At 46.2% G+C, this 12,800-nt stretch overlaps 1 protein-coding gene across 1 annotated transcript in view; it reads left to right on the top strand.

Moving 5' to 3' along the window:
- The window catches only part of GALNT13 (polypeptide N-acetylgalactosaminyltransferase 13), a 38,330-nt gene extending 25,982 nt beyond the window's left edge, over window positions 1-12,348 (top strand). The window contains exons 8-10 of the mRNA XM_027695848.1: window positions 1,448-1,546; window positions 3,616-3,750; window positions 11,227-12,348. Coding sequence (XP_027551649.1) covers window positions 1,448-1,546; window positions 3,616-3,750; window positions 11,227-11,367 — 375 coding nt within the window. The 3' untranslated portion in view covers window positions 11,368-12,348. The remainder of the gene's footprint in view (window positions 1-1,447; window positions 1,547-3,615; window positions 3,751-11,226) is intronic.
- The last annotated feature ends 452 nt before the right edge of the window (window positions 12,349-12,800 follow it).

Here is a 12,800-nt window from a genome sequence, read left to right as displayed (position 1 = left end):
GGGATGCAGGGAGCCAGGAGTGCAGGAAATCAGGGATGCAGGGAGCCGGGAGTGCTGCTGGTCACTCCTGGATATCATTTATCTTTATTCTGGGCTGGGGGTATTTCCTTCAAGCCTCTTTGAAGGGGGAGTTGCTGTTCTAAATGTATCCACTCACCATTAAAAATTCATCTGTAAGCTGAGTGTACATTCCAAATGCTAACCATCCAAATTTATCTTTGAAATGGAGCAGTGGATGGGAAAAGTGAGGTTTGGGACTAATATTTTGACATAATGAATATGCAGCAGTTGAAGGGGACTTTCCATCATCCCTCATCGTTCAGGAAGAGGCTAAAAAAAAATGCTTTTTTTGGGGCTTTTGTTAAAAAAGAAATATGTTTGTTCACTGAGTGTTTTCCAGCCTGGAGCTGAGGATCACAGACATTCCTAATAATGCCACGGTTTTGTACCACCAGCAGCTGAAATCTCTTCAAAATTCAACTGTTAAAAATACTCTATTGAGTTGTACCTACGCTGACTTTTAAAAGCTCTTGAATGGGTTGATTTAAGGATAGAATAACAATCAAATGAAAAAAAATGGCTTTTTCTTTTTTTTTTTTTTCAAACGCCCAGGGAAGTAATTTCCCATTGAAACTTGCCATTGTAGGGAGAAATAAAAGGCACTGTTGGGTTCCCAGTTAAATTATGGCAAAATAAAGTGAAGTGTGGGTTTGCAGCGAGGAAAGAACTCGTCTAACAAGTGTCAAATAACGTGGGTTTGTGCCACATTGTCAGGCTGCAAAACAGAGCTATGAGAGAGTCATAAAACAGTTATTAAAACACCTGATTTTTGCCAAGGTGGCCTCAGTTTCTATGGAAACAGCAGCTCAGGGGCTGGGAATTCAAACTCCTGCTTGGCTGCTCCAGCTGCTGCAGGAAAGGGGATTTTGAGCCCCAGAGCAGCAGGAATGGGCAATTTTTAAGCCCAATCAGAAGTGCATTTTTCTGTCGTTTTTCTCCTTTTCAGTGGAGATTTAGGCAGGATTTGAACCATCCCACCTGGCAGGGCAGCAGAGGGGTGACCAGGCTCCTCCTCAGCTCAAATCCAAGGAAAAATGATGCTCCAAACTCACTCTGGAGTACAGGGCAATCTAAAAATAAGGAGGATTGAATAGGATTTCCCTCAAATGCTTTTCACACTTACACTGAATGTGGACTTTAAAATCTCATTATACTCCTTGTAATTATTGTATTTATTGTCACCTTCTTTTGGGAGGGTGATATGTTTACAATTTTCAATAAATAAATACATTACAATAAATAAATACATTAAAATAAATCAATACCTATATTTGAATGCACAGAAAATGTACTTTCTGCTGATAGAAATGTGATTTTTTTTTCTGCAGAAATGTGGCATTTACAGACATTCCTTTCAAGGAATATTTCACCCCTTTTCTTCCTTCAGATCAGGAACGTTGAAACCAACCAGTGTTTGGACAACATGGGCCGCAAGGAAAACGAGAAAGTGGGATTTTTCAACTGCCATGGAATGGGAGGAAATCAGGTAAAGCAGGGGAAAAGAGAGGAAAGGTGTGTTATTTGTGAAATAATTGGTTCAGAGTGGTGTGAGAGCTGAAATGTCACCCAGGTAGGGCTGGGGGCTTGTCCTGGGGACCCTCACTGGCCCTTGGTTCATGATAAAAAATATTAGTGAAAAATATAATTTTTATATTACATATAAATATAATATAAATATAATAATATAGAAATATAAATATAATAATATGAAATGTAATTTTTATATTAAAACATAATATTTTATATAAAACATGCTTTATATAAAATACTATATTTTATAGACACATTTTTAAATTTAAAATATCTATTTAAATTCTATTTTATATGCAAATAACACAAAATAATCAATGAACATTCCAAAATATTTTGCATTTGGGTCAGAAGAATTTTAGGACTACTCAGCCATTTCTTTGAGCCGTTTATTTTATCTTATTCTATTTTATTTTATTTTATCATATTGACCATTTCATGTAATTCCAGCTCTTGAGTTTTATCTCTGATGTCTGGAGTGTTTCTCTCCCAGTTTTCCTCCTTGATGCTGAGCACCAGGCCAAGGGAATTCCTGGCACTGGTGGTTGGAGGTTGAGGCAGCAGCAGAACAGGTTTTATAGGAATTTTCTGAAATGTGAAGGTTGTGCAGCCCCAGCAGGGGCTGGAACCCCCATCCCTGGAGGAATGTTTTACCTGTCCCACTGGGATGTGTGAAATACATTCTTTAATTAGCTGTAAATTGCATTGTGTCCTCACCCATACATTCTTTAATTAGCTATAAAATGTGTTGTGTCCTCACCTTCTATTTTCAGGTGGCATTAATATCATTGTCTCTGTAATTAGTGTGGGTGGGAATTTTACATCAGCTTAATTAGCATTCACTTGTCTTCTTAACGTGGTGACTTTTCCAAACCCGGCTTCCTTAATTGTCAGTTATCCGTGGAATCAGAGAATCCCAGAATTGTTGGGTTGGAAGGGACCTTAAAGCTCATCCCATTCCCACCCTGACACCTTCCAGTATCCCAGGTTGCTCCAAGCCCTGTCCAGCCTGGCCTTGGGCACTTATCATAGAATCACAGAATCACAGACTCATAGAATCACAGAATCACAGAATCACAGAATCAGCTGGGTTGGAAGGGACCTCCGAGATCATCAAGTCCAACCCTTGATCCAACCCCGCCGTGGTTCCCAGCCCATGGCACTGATGCCACATCCAGTCTGTCCTTAAACACCTCCAGGGATGGAGAATCCACCACTTCTCTGGGCAGCCCATTCCAAGGGCTGATCACCCTCTCTGGAAAGAAATTCTTCCTAATACCCAACCCAAACCTCCCCTGGCACAGCTGAAGACCCTGAGCCCTCTTGTCTTGCTGAGAGTTGCCTGGGAAAAGAGACCAACCCCCCCCTGGCTCCCCCCTCCTGTCAGGGAGTTGCAGAGAGTGAGGAGGTCTCCCCTGAGCCTCCTCTTCTCCAGGCTGAACAGCCCCAGCTCCCTCAGCCTCTCCTCATGGGAATTGTGCTCCAGTCCCTTCCCCAGCCTCGTTGCTCTCCTCTGGACCTGCTCCAGGACCTCAATGTCCTTCCTGAGCTGAGGGCCCAGAGCTGGACACAGCACTCCAGGGGTGGCCTCACCAGCGCTGAGTCCAGGGCAGGAATCACTTCCCTGTCCCTGTTGGCCACACTGTTCCTGATCCAGGCCAGGATCCATTGGCCTTCTTGGCCACCTGGGCACACTCTGGCTCCTGTTCAGCTTCCTGTCCATCTCCACTCCCAGCTCCCTTCCTGCCTGGCTGCTCTCCAGCCCCTCTGGCCCAGCCTGGAGCTGCAGGGGGTTGTTGTGGCCAAAGTGCAGGACCCGGCCCTTGGCCTGGTTGACCCTCATCCCGTTGGAATCAGCCCATGGATCCAGCCTGTCCAGGTCCCTCTGCAGAGCCCTCCTCCCTTCCAGCTGATCCACACTCCCCCCAGCTTGGTGTCATCTGCACATTTGGGTTCCAGGGTTCCGGGAGCAGCCCCCCAGCTTGGAGTTCTGTGACCCTCTGTGGCTCCATCCGTGTGTTCCAGGTGTTTTCCTACACTGCGGACAAGGAGATCCGCACGGACGACCTGTGCCTGGACGTGTCGCGGCTCAACGGGCCCATCCTCATGCTCAAGTGCCACCACATGAGGGGCAACCAGCTCTGGGAGTACGATGCCGAGGTACCCGGGGGGGTCGGGGACAGCCCGAGGGATGGGGGTGTCCTTGGCAGAATCCCGGGATTCTTTAGGCTGGAAAAGCCCTCCCAGGTCACGGAATCCCCCCTGTGCCCGACGCCCGCCTTGTCACTGAGTGCCACAGCCAGGCCTTCCTGGGACACCTCCAGGGCTGGGCACTCCAAACCTCCCTGGGCAGCCCCTGCCAAGGCCTCAACACCCTTCCCATGAGGAAATTCCTCCTGGAATAATAATTCCTTAAATTTTCTTTTTTAGAGGGGTAAAAAAAGCCAGTTATTGCTTAAAAAGGCTCGTTTCCAGTAGCTGGTGTTGTACTTTCTTACAAAACCAAAGAAGTATTTTGCAGTTTTTAAATAAATGAAAATCATATATTCATATTCATAATATTTGTTTATTATGTTTTATTAAACAAGATTTTTTTTAGTCGTATTTCATTAAACAAGATCTATTTTTTTGGTTGTATTTTATTAAATAAGATCCTTTTTTTAGTTATATTTCATTAAACAAAATCTTTTTTTAGTCACGTTTCATTAAACAAGATCTGTTTTCTTAGTTGTATTTTACTAAACAAATTCCTTTTTTAAATTATATTTCATTAAACAAGTTCTATTTTTTTAGTTGTATTTTATTAAACGAGTTCTATTTTTTTAGTTGTATTTTATTAAACAAGTTCTATTTTTTTAGTTGTATTTTATTAAACAAGTTCCTTTTTTTAGTTATATTTCATTAAACAGAATCTTTTTTTAGTTATATTTTATCAAACAAGATCTATTTTTTAGTTATATTTCGTTAAACAAGATCTATTTTTTAGTTGTAATTCATTAAACAAGATCTGTTTTTTTAGTTGTGTTTTATTAAACAAGTTCCTTTTTTTAAATTACATTCCATTAAAGAAGATCTATTTTTTTAGTTATATTTCATCAAACAAGATCTATTTTTTAAATTATATTTCATTAAAGAAGATCTATTTTTTTAGTTGTATTTCATCAAACAAGTTCCTTTTTTTAGTTATATTTCATCAAACAAGATCTATTTTTTTAGTTATATTTTATTAAACGAGATTTTTTTTGTCATATTTCATTAAACAAGATCTATTTTTTTAGTTATATTTCATTAAAGAAGATCTTTTTTTTTTAGTTATATTTTATTAAACAAGATCTATTTTTTTAGTTATACTTTATTAAACAAGATCTCTTTTTTTCTTTAGTTAAAGTCTTTTCAGCTTATTTCTGTTGGCTCTTAAAGATAATAAGATAAGAAACGTGGTGGGCTATGGTGAGATTGAAAAATTGATCCATCCCCAGGTGTAACACCTTAAAATTCCAGGTTTTCCCACTCTGAAGTTGGGAGATTCCAAGTTCAGCTCAGTGATACTCCAGGGATAAACTGAAAAAAATGTTGATTTAAAAAATACATTATCCTGGAATCTCTCCATGGCTGCAAAGGTAGAAAAATACTGATGGATTGAAGACATACAGTCTTTTAAAAAGTATTTCCCAGCAATGGCTCTTTCACCTTTCTGCCTGGAAAAGTGGAATTTTGCCAACCAAATACAGCCCTTGTAAGGCAGAAAACAGACTGGTTTTTCTATTTATTTGAGCATTTCAGCCCCACAGTGGAGAGTTTCTCAGGAGCTGTGTAAAACCCAGCTCAGCCATGAGATGGAGCTCATAAAACACAAATACTCCGGGTTTTTACAGCAGGATCTCCCGGGCTTTGCTGCTTGTTCTGCTGTGGAACAGCCCATTGCTTTCTATACCTCTGCATTTATTGACAAAATATTTTCATTGTCAGTTTTACTCTCAATATTCAGACTTTAGCTTCCCTTCTTCCCTCTCATTTCAGTATTGTTATTTATTATGTGTTTATTAGTGTATTTTCAGGCTCCAAACATACCTAATATTCAGTATTTTTTCAGGAGAAAACAACCAGCTTGTGATATTTTAATATTTTTTCCCAAATAGTTACAAGGCATTGCCTGAATCCCTTGTATCCATTAACTTGTTTTTTTAGTGAAATTAATTATTACCTTTTTTTGCTTATTCAGGACTTGGCTGGAGGGGATTTTGGGTGGTTACTCTGTGGTTTCAGACCATTTCCCTCCTCCTGCCGAAGGTGTTCAGGAGTTAAGGCTTAAAATGGACAGCAGGGCTGGGGATGTGAATAACCATTAAAATGGATTTCTCAGTACTGATTTTCAGGCAATTTTTATTGATTTCTTGCTGTTGTTAAATGTTCTAGTTTAGTTTAATGGATGATATTTAAATGTATAATACAGGAGCAGCCTGATCTAGTGGAAGGTGTCCCTGCTCAGGGCAGGGGGTGGGAATTCATGAGCTTTGAGGTCCCTTCCCACCCAAACAATTGTGAGATTCCATGATTCCATGATATGATTCCTGCCCTTTCCCAAGCTGCCCGTCCCTCACAAGGGCAGCTCCATCCCTCACCTCTGGCAGCGGGATGTGCCAAGCAGGATTCATCCAAAGGCTCCCTGTTAGCATTTTTACATCATATTTATAATGGATAAATGTATTTGCTTTGGAATAGGGTGGGAAATGAGGAGGGGGATCAGCAGAAAAGATCTGGGAATTTTGTTCAGGCTGGAGCCAGAGTTGCTCCATCAGTGCCTGACCTTGCTCATCGTGGGAATTTGGGGTTCTCCCAATTTGTTTTACCCCAGATGGGTCTGGGTGGAGATATTCCTGCAGGATCAGCTGGTGTTTGGCTCCAGATGAATCCATGGAAGCACATGGAGCATGTCCAGGTCTGTGCTGTCATTCCTGGTGATTCCCAAGTTGTGTCGCCCTGTGACATCCAGGGACACCTCAGGATTGGGACACAGCACACACCAATGAACCCAGGGAAAAATAGTGCTGTAAATATGTCATAGCTGATGGGAAATACTTTGTTTCCTCGTGCATGAGTGGTGACACCAGGATTTATTCCTGATGGATTCTTCAGGATTTATTCCTGATGGATTCCTCAGGATTTGTTGCAAGGCTACCAGAGCTCCAGGGGTGTTTGGATAATGCTCTCAGGGACAGGGTGGGATTGTTGGGGTGTCCTGTGCAAGGCCTGGAGTTGGACTGGATGATCCCTGTGGGTCCCTTCCAACTCAGATATTCCATGATTTGATCCTGCATAAGTTTGTCCCCAAACACTGTGTCTGTGCCAAGCTGTGGAATTTCCATTCCTGGAGAAACGAGGGGCCTCACACAAAATGTTTGTTGACTCACTGACTCCAATTTCCTTTTGTTTCCCCTTCCATCAGTACTTTGGGAAATGGGAATATAGCTTTGAGGTAAGTTTGGTACCAACTGCGACCCCTGTGCCAAATCCCAAACCCTGGAATAGCGTCTCCCTCCTCCTCCAGCAGTGCCTGTAGAAGTGACACCTCTTAGTGCCTTCCCATAGATGCTCCAACGTGCCAGACCTTCTTGACCAGCTGCTCTGGAGCCAGGCTGGGAGACCTGGGGGAGAAGAGAAGGCTCCAGGGAGACCTGAGAGCCTAAAGGGGCTCCAGGAGAGCTGGAGAGGGACTGGGGACAAGGGATGGAGGGACAGGACACAGGGAATGGCTTCCCACTGCCAGAGGGCAGGGATAGATGGGATATTGGGAAGGAATTGCTGGCTGGGAGGGTGGGGAGGCCCTGGCCCAGGTTGGGCAGAGAAGCTGTGGCTGCCCCTGGATCCCTGGAAGTGTCCAAGGCCAGGTTGGACGGGGCTTGGAGCAACCTGGGCTAGTGGAAGGTGTCCCTGCCCATGGCAGGGGGTGGCACTGGATGGGATTTAATGTCCCTTCCAACCCAAAGCATTCCATGTAGCAGAGAAAAGTCTACTCAGATTACCAAGATGATGCTTGGCCCTGTTTTTACCCCTGACTTTAGGGATGTTTTTACCCACTGACTTTAGGGATTTAATATAACGTGCAACACAGAGATTCCCAAGTAATTTATTTATGTGCCTCTGTTTTCCCTGAAAAGAATCCCAGACAGAAGGCACAGGGAGCAGTGATACATAATGGAACAAACCCAACAGTGATGTTCACTCGAAGTGGCATTATAAGGACACTTGTCCTTGATATTTTTAGTGGCCTCTTTATACTCACACCACTTTTTCCCTTATCAAGCCAAAGACATGGAGAGGGAACGGGCGGGAGGAGCATCTCCAGCTGCCCTGGCAGCACCAGCCCTGGGGAACCTGCAGTGATGGGCAGAATTTAGGGGAGTAGAAGGTCCCCTCCATCCCAGCCCACCCGGTGTTGTTGGCACCAGGAAGGAAAAGCTGGAATTGTAGTTGGGGAAACAAATCCTTCTCTCATATGTGAATGTTTAATTCGTTGTATTTTTAATTTGGAAGGTGTCCTTGCCCAGGGCAGGGAGTGGAACTTTATGGGCTTTGATGTCCCTTCCCACCCAAACAATTGTGTGATTCCATACTTCCATGATATGATTCCTGCCCTTTCCCAAGCTGCCCGTCCCTCACAAGGGCAGCTCCGTCTCTCACCTCTGGCAGTGGGATGTGCCAAGCAGGATTCATCCAAAGGCTGAGTGGGGCTCAAATGGGCTCCAGGGTGGTTGGTGCAGGGTATTAGTGCAGGAGGAACCTCATCTCTCCCCAGATCCTGCTGTGCAGTGGGAATTGGGGATTGGGACGAGGCAACAATGGGGGGGCCGGATCCAAAGGCACCCTCAGCTCTGGATCACGGGGTGTGAAGTGAATGGGCCTCAGGAGTTTTGTGTGAAGCTGAAGCCTGGTTCATGCATATATATCCCTGTGGATACCCCTGTGTGTGCCTGCAGCGTTCCCAGCCCTGTTATCCCTCAGTCATTCCCACCGGAGCTCTCCCGGCTGTTCCCGCTGCCCACTGGGGGTGGCACCGAACCCTTCCCTGCCTTTTCCTCTGCTTGTCCTTGGGTTCTGTTGACTTTTCCCCGTGCCTGTGCCCTGCAGACCCACACCTTCCTGCACGTGATCACCCAGTCGTGCCTGACCCTGAGCAGGATCGAGGACGGCTCCCACGGCCCCACAGTGGAGGCCTGCAACGGGAGCCCCCTGCAGACCTGGATCCTCAGGAACTACTCCCGCCTGGAAGTCTTTAGGAAGGTTTACTACAGCCCCACCGACTATTTCCTGTAGCTCCTAGGGGGAGGTTGGTACAGCAGCAAATACAGCACTCAGTGCTTGGAGCTGATCCCAAAAAACTGCATCTCTGTCTTGTTTTGCTGCTACACAAACCAAGACAGCAGATTGTTCCAGAATAGCATAGAATAGATGTTTAATGCTAGTTCTGCTTAGTCCTTATTAGTTCTTAGTAATTATCATTAGTTATTAGTAGTTTTAGTCTTAGTTATTATTAGTTATAAATAATTTTAGATGAATTCAAGTGCTTGGATCTCCTGATGTCGATGTGATTGTTACTGTTTGCAAAGAGCTGAAGATTCGGCCCCTCTTCCAAGACAGAAAAATAAGGCCAATTGCATCGTGCATTTTTCGTGTAGTTCATAGATTTTAATAGAATTTTCATAGAACTTTTATAGAATTTTATAGGACTTTCATAGCCTTTTCATAGAATTTTTCACAGAAGTTTTCGTAGAATTTTTTGTAGATCTTTTCATAGAATTTTTCACAGAAGTTTTCATAGAATTTTTTGTAGATTTTTTTCATAGAATTTCGTGGAATTTTTTTAAGATTTGCTGTAGAATTTTTTGTAGCAGTTTCGTGGAATTTCATAGAATTTGTGTAGACTTTTTCATAGAATTTTCACAGAATTTCATAGAATTTTTCATAGAATTTTTATATAATCCCCTGAGTTTGAAATTCCCTGATTTCAACAGAGAAATTCCTGATTTCCAGTAACTGAATCCTAGAGATGTTGGTGACAGAGAATTTCAAGCCATCAATAGATAACCTGGGTCCGGTTGGGCTGTTTTGGTGTTGATTCGTCTTTTCTCCCCCATCCAGGAGGCCCCAGAATTTTCCCGCCCATCCTTGTTCCCCTGTTTGTTCCTTTGCTGTGTTTGATTATCCAGTGGATGATCTCAAACAAGGTTTCAGTCCTGGAATTGCCTGTTCCCGTGGTTGTTGGTGTTGGGGCAGGGTCACAATCCTTGTGGAGCTGCTGGAGAGAGTCCAGAGGAGGCCACGGAGATGCTCCAAGGGCTGGAGCCCCTCTGGAGCCAGGCTGGGAGAACTGGGGGGGTTCACCTGGAGAAGAGAAGGCTCCAGGGAGAGCTGAGAGCCCCTTGCAGGGCCTAAAGGGGCTCCAGGAGAGGGACTGGGGACAAGGGATGGAGGGACAGGACACAGGGAATGGCTTCCCAGTGCCAGAGGGCAGGTTAGATGGGATATTGGGAAGGAATTCCTGGCTGGGAGGGTGTGGAGGCCCTGGCCCAGCTTGGGCAGAGAAGCTGTGGCTGCCCCTGGATCCCTGGAAGTGTCCAAGGCCAGGTTGGAGCAACCTGGGCTGGTGGAAGGTGTCCCTGCCCATGGCAGGGGGTGGCACTGGATGGGCTTTAAGGTCCCTTCCCATCCAAACCAGCCCTCCAGCACCATCCAGCTCATTCCCAACCCCCAGCTGGGACACTGCTGTGCTCCCAGGGGTGTTCCAGGGCATGGCCTCCCCAGCTGTGTCCAGATGTGCAGCTGCTGACCTGCCGTGTGTGGAAGAGCATTTCCTTTGCACCTGACTTAGCTTTCAGTGACTTAGCTTTTTTTTTGCACCTGACTTAACTTTTTAGGAACTGCAAGCCCTTTTCTGAAATATGAAACTGGTAAATGCAGCATTTCTTAGCAAAAAGGCTCGAGGAAGGTGTTAATTGCTGGGACTCTGTGTGTGAAACCCCTGGATCAATCCAAGGAGTGATGGAGGGAACACCCTGAGCTCAGCTGGGACTGGACCTGTCTTTTTTCATTTAAATGCGCAACTTGATGTTTAACTTCCCTGGATCTCTCCAGGAACTTGTTCTCCCAATGCTTTCAAACAGATGATTTATTCCTCCCGAATAAGTTCTCTTTCCTTCTAATGTCCCCATCCCTCAGAAATACAACGTGGTGGGAGCAGAAGGGGGTGGGTGTCCCAAAGCAGGAGGAATGTGTTAAAACACAAGAGTTTTCATGGAATATATTTCCCCCAGCAATAACTTCTGCACTGGCAGAGTTAGACATAGAAATGTTTCTATGCCATTGAAGACTAAACTCCTTCATCCAAAGTGCTGTTGCTTTGGAATAGTGTTTTCTGGCACTTCTTCTGTCCTTTCCTGTCCCATTTTCCCTGGCTGGGTGCAGCAGAGGGTGTCCTGGCTCCCTGTGAGGAGGTGAGTGGCAGCAGAGTGGTGGAGCTGCCCTGGAGCCCCACGAAGGATCCCGCGGCCGGTGCAGCCACTCAAACGGGACTGAAATAAGCCCCCCAGACGCCTTTACGATTCCCAGCAGTAATTCCCTGTGTCTCCTCCCTTGCAGAAGCTCACCCTGAGACACGTGAACAGCAACCAGTGCCTGGCAGAGCCGTCGGAGGAGGACAGGCTGGTGCCCACCATGCGGGAGTGCGGGGCCGGCCGCTCCCAGCAGTGGCTGCTGCGCAACATGACCCTGGGGGCCTGAGCTGGGCACGGGCATCTCCTCCTCCTCCTCCTCCTCCTGCTGCCCTCCTCCTGCCGAGCCCAGCCCTCTCCCAGCCCCACCGGAGCCTCGGCGCTGCAGGTCTCTCTGTTTGGCTGCTCAAAGAAGCTCCTCCCAGCCCGCGAAGGATAAAGCACGTGCTGGGTCCACACAAACGTGCTCAGAGATGGTTCCAGAGACACCAGCCTGCAGCAGAAGAGGTGTTGCTGTGTGTCACACACCCCCACGGGGAGGTGGCCCAGTATAAAAGGCCTTGTGACACCAGCTGGCACTGGGAGCCACCCTGGCCAGTGTGTCCTGAGCTGGGGGTGACGGTGCTGGGCTCCCTTGGCAAGGCCTGGAGGATGTTTGCTGATCTCTCGTGCCCAGTGGGATCTGACAGCACCAAAATGAGCAGAAAAAGGCACCAGGCAGAGCCAAAGCCTCGTGGTTTGTGCTGGGAAAAAAATGGGATCCGGTGTTTGGAAAACTGGGCAAAGGTTGCACTTAAAAAAGGAATTCTGGCAAAGGAGGCGACAACGGAAGACACGGGAATGTGGAGAGGAAAGAGGGACACACGTGGTCCTTCAGAGCAGCACAGAGGGAACTGTCCTTTCCATGGGAATGGAACTGTCCTTTCCATAGGAATGGAACTGTCTTCTCCATGGGAATGGAACTGTCCTTTCTATGGGAATGGAACTGTCCTCTCCACGGGAATGAACTGTGCTCTCCATGGGAACAGAACTGTCCTCTCCATGGGAATGGAACTGTCCTCTCCATGGGAATGGAACGGGCTGAGGCTGGACCTGGGGCTGCAGGGGGCAGATGGAAGGACCAAACCTGCCCCTCTGGGACCAGCAGAGCCTGGAGAGCCCCCAGCCCTGGCTGCCCTCCCCCAGCAGTGTCTCCCTGTCCAGGACACAGGCAGAGCTTCATCCCTGGATCCCCTGCACGGAGCTGGATCTGCTCCCAGTTCAGCTCCCAGAGCCGGATCCGCTCCCAGTTCTGCTCCCAGAGCTGTGCCAGAGGCTGATTTCTGTTTCCTGATGATTCTGTGGCTCAGCCCCTTTGTTGGTGTGGTCATTCCTGATGGTCCCTGGTGGGGTGTGGGGACAGGTCCTGCCCATACAGGTGACATTTCCCATCTGTACCGGGGACATTTCCTTTGGTGACCACCCAAAATCCACCCCTTGCACTCCAGGCTGGGTTTTTGGCAATAGTCTGTGGCTTCCTATTGCTCAGAGGGTTCAAGAGACTGAAATCCCAGGGCAGAGTGATCCCAGCACGGGGAAGGGGTGAAATGTTTCCCAGGATTTCACTCCCAGTTCCTCAAAAGGTCTGTAAATGCACTGGGTCATTAAAAAGGACAGTATTTTCTGTATAATGCTCTGCTTGGTCTGGATTAATTGTGTCAGATATGGATGTAATATAAATTT

The sequence above is a fragment of the Neopelma chrysocephalum genome, unplaced genomic scaffold (assembly GCF_003984885.1).
Source record: "Neopelma chrysocephalum unplaced genomic scaffold, ASM398488v2 Primary Assembly neopelma1_103b, whole genome shotgun sequence".
NCBI lineage: Eukaryota > Metazoa > Chordata > Aves > Passeriformes > Pipridae > Neopelma > Neopelma chrysocephalum.
This window is presented reverse-complemented; position numbering and strand designations above follow the sequence as displayed.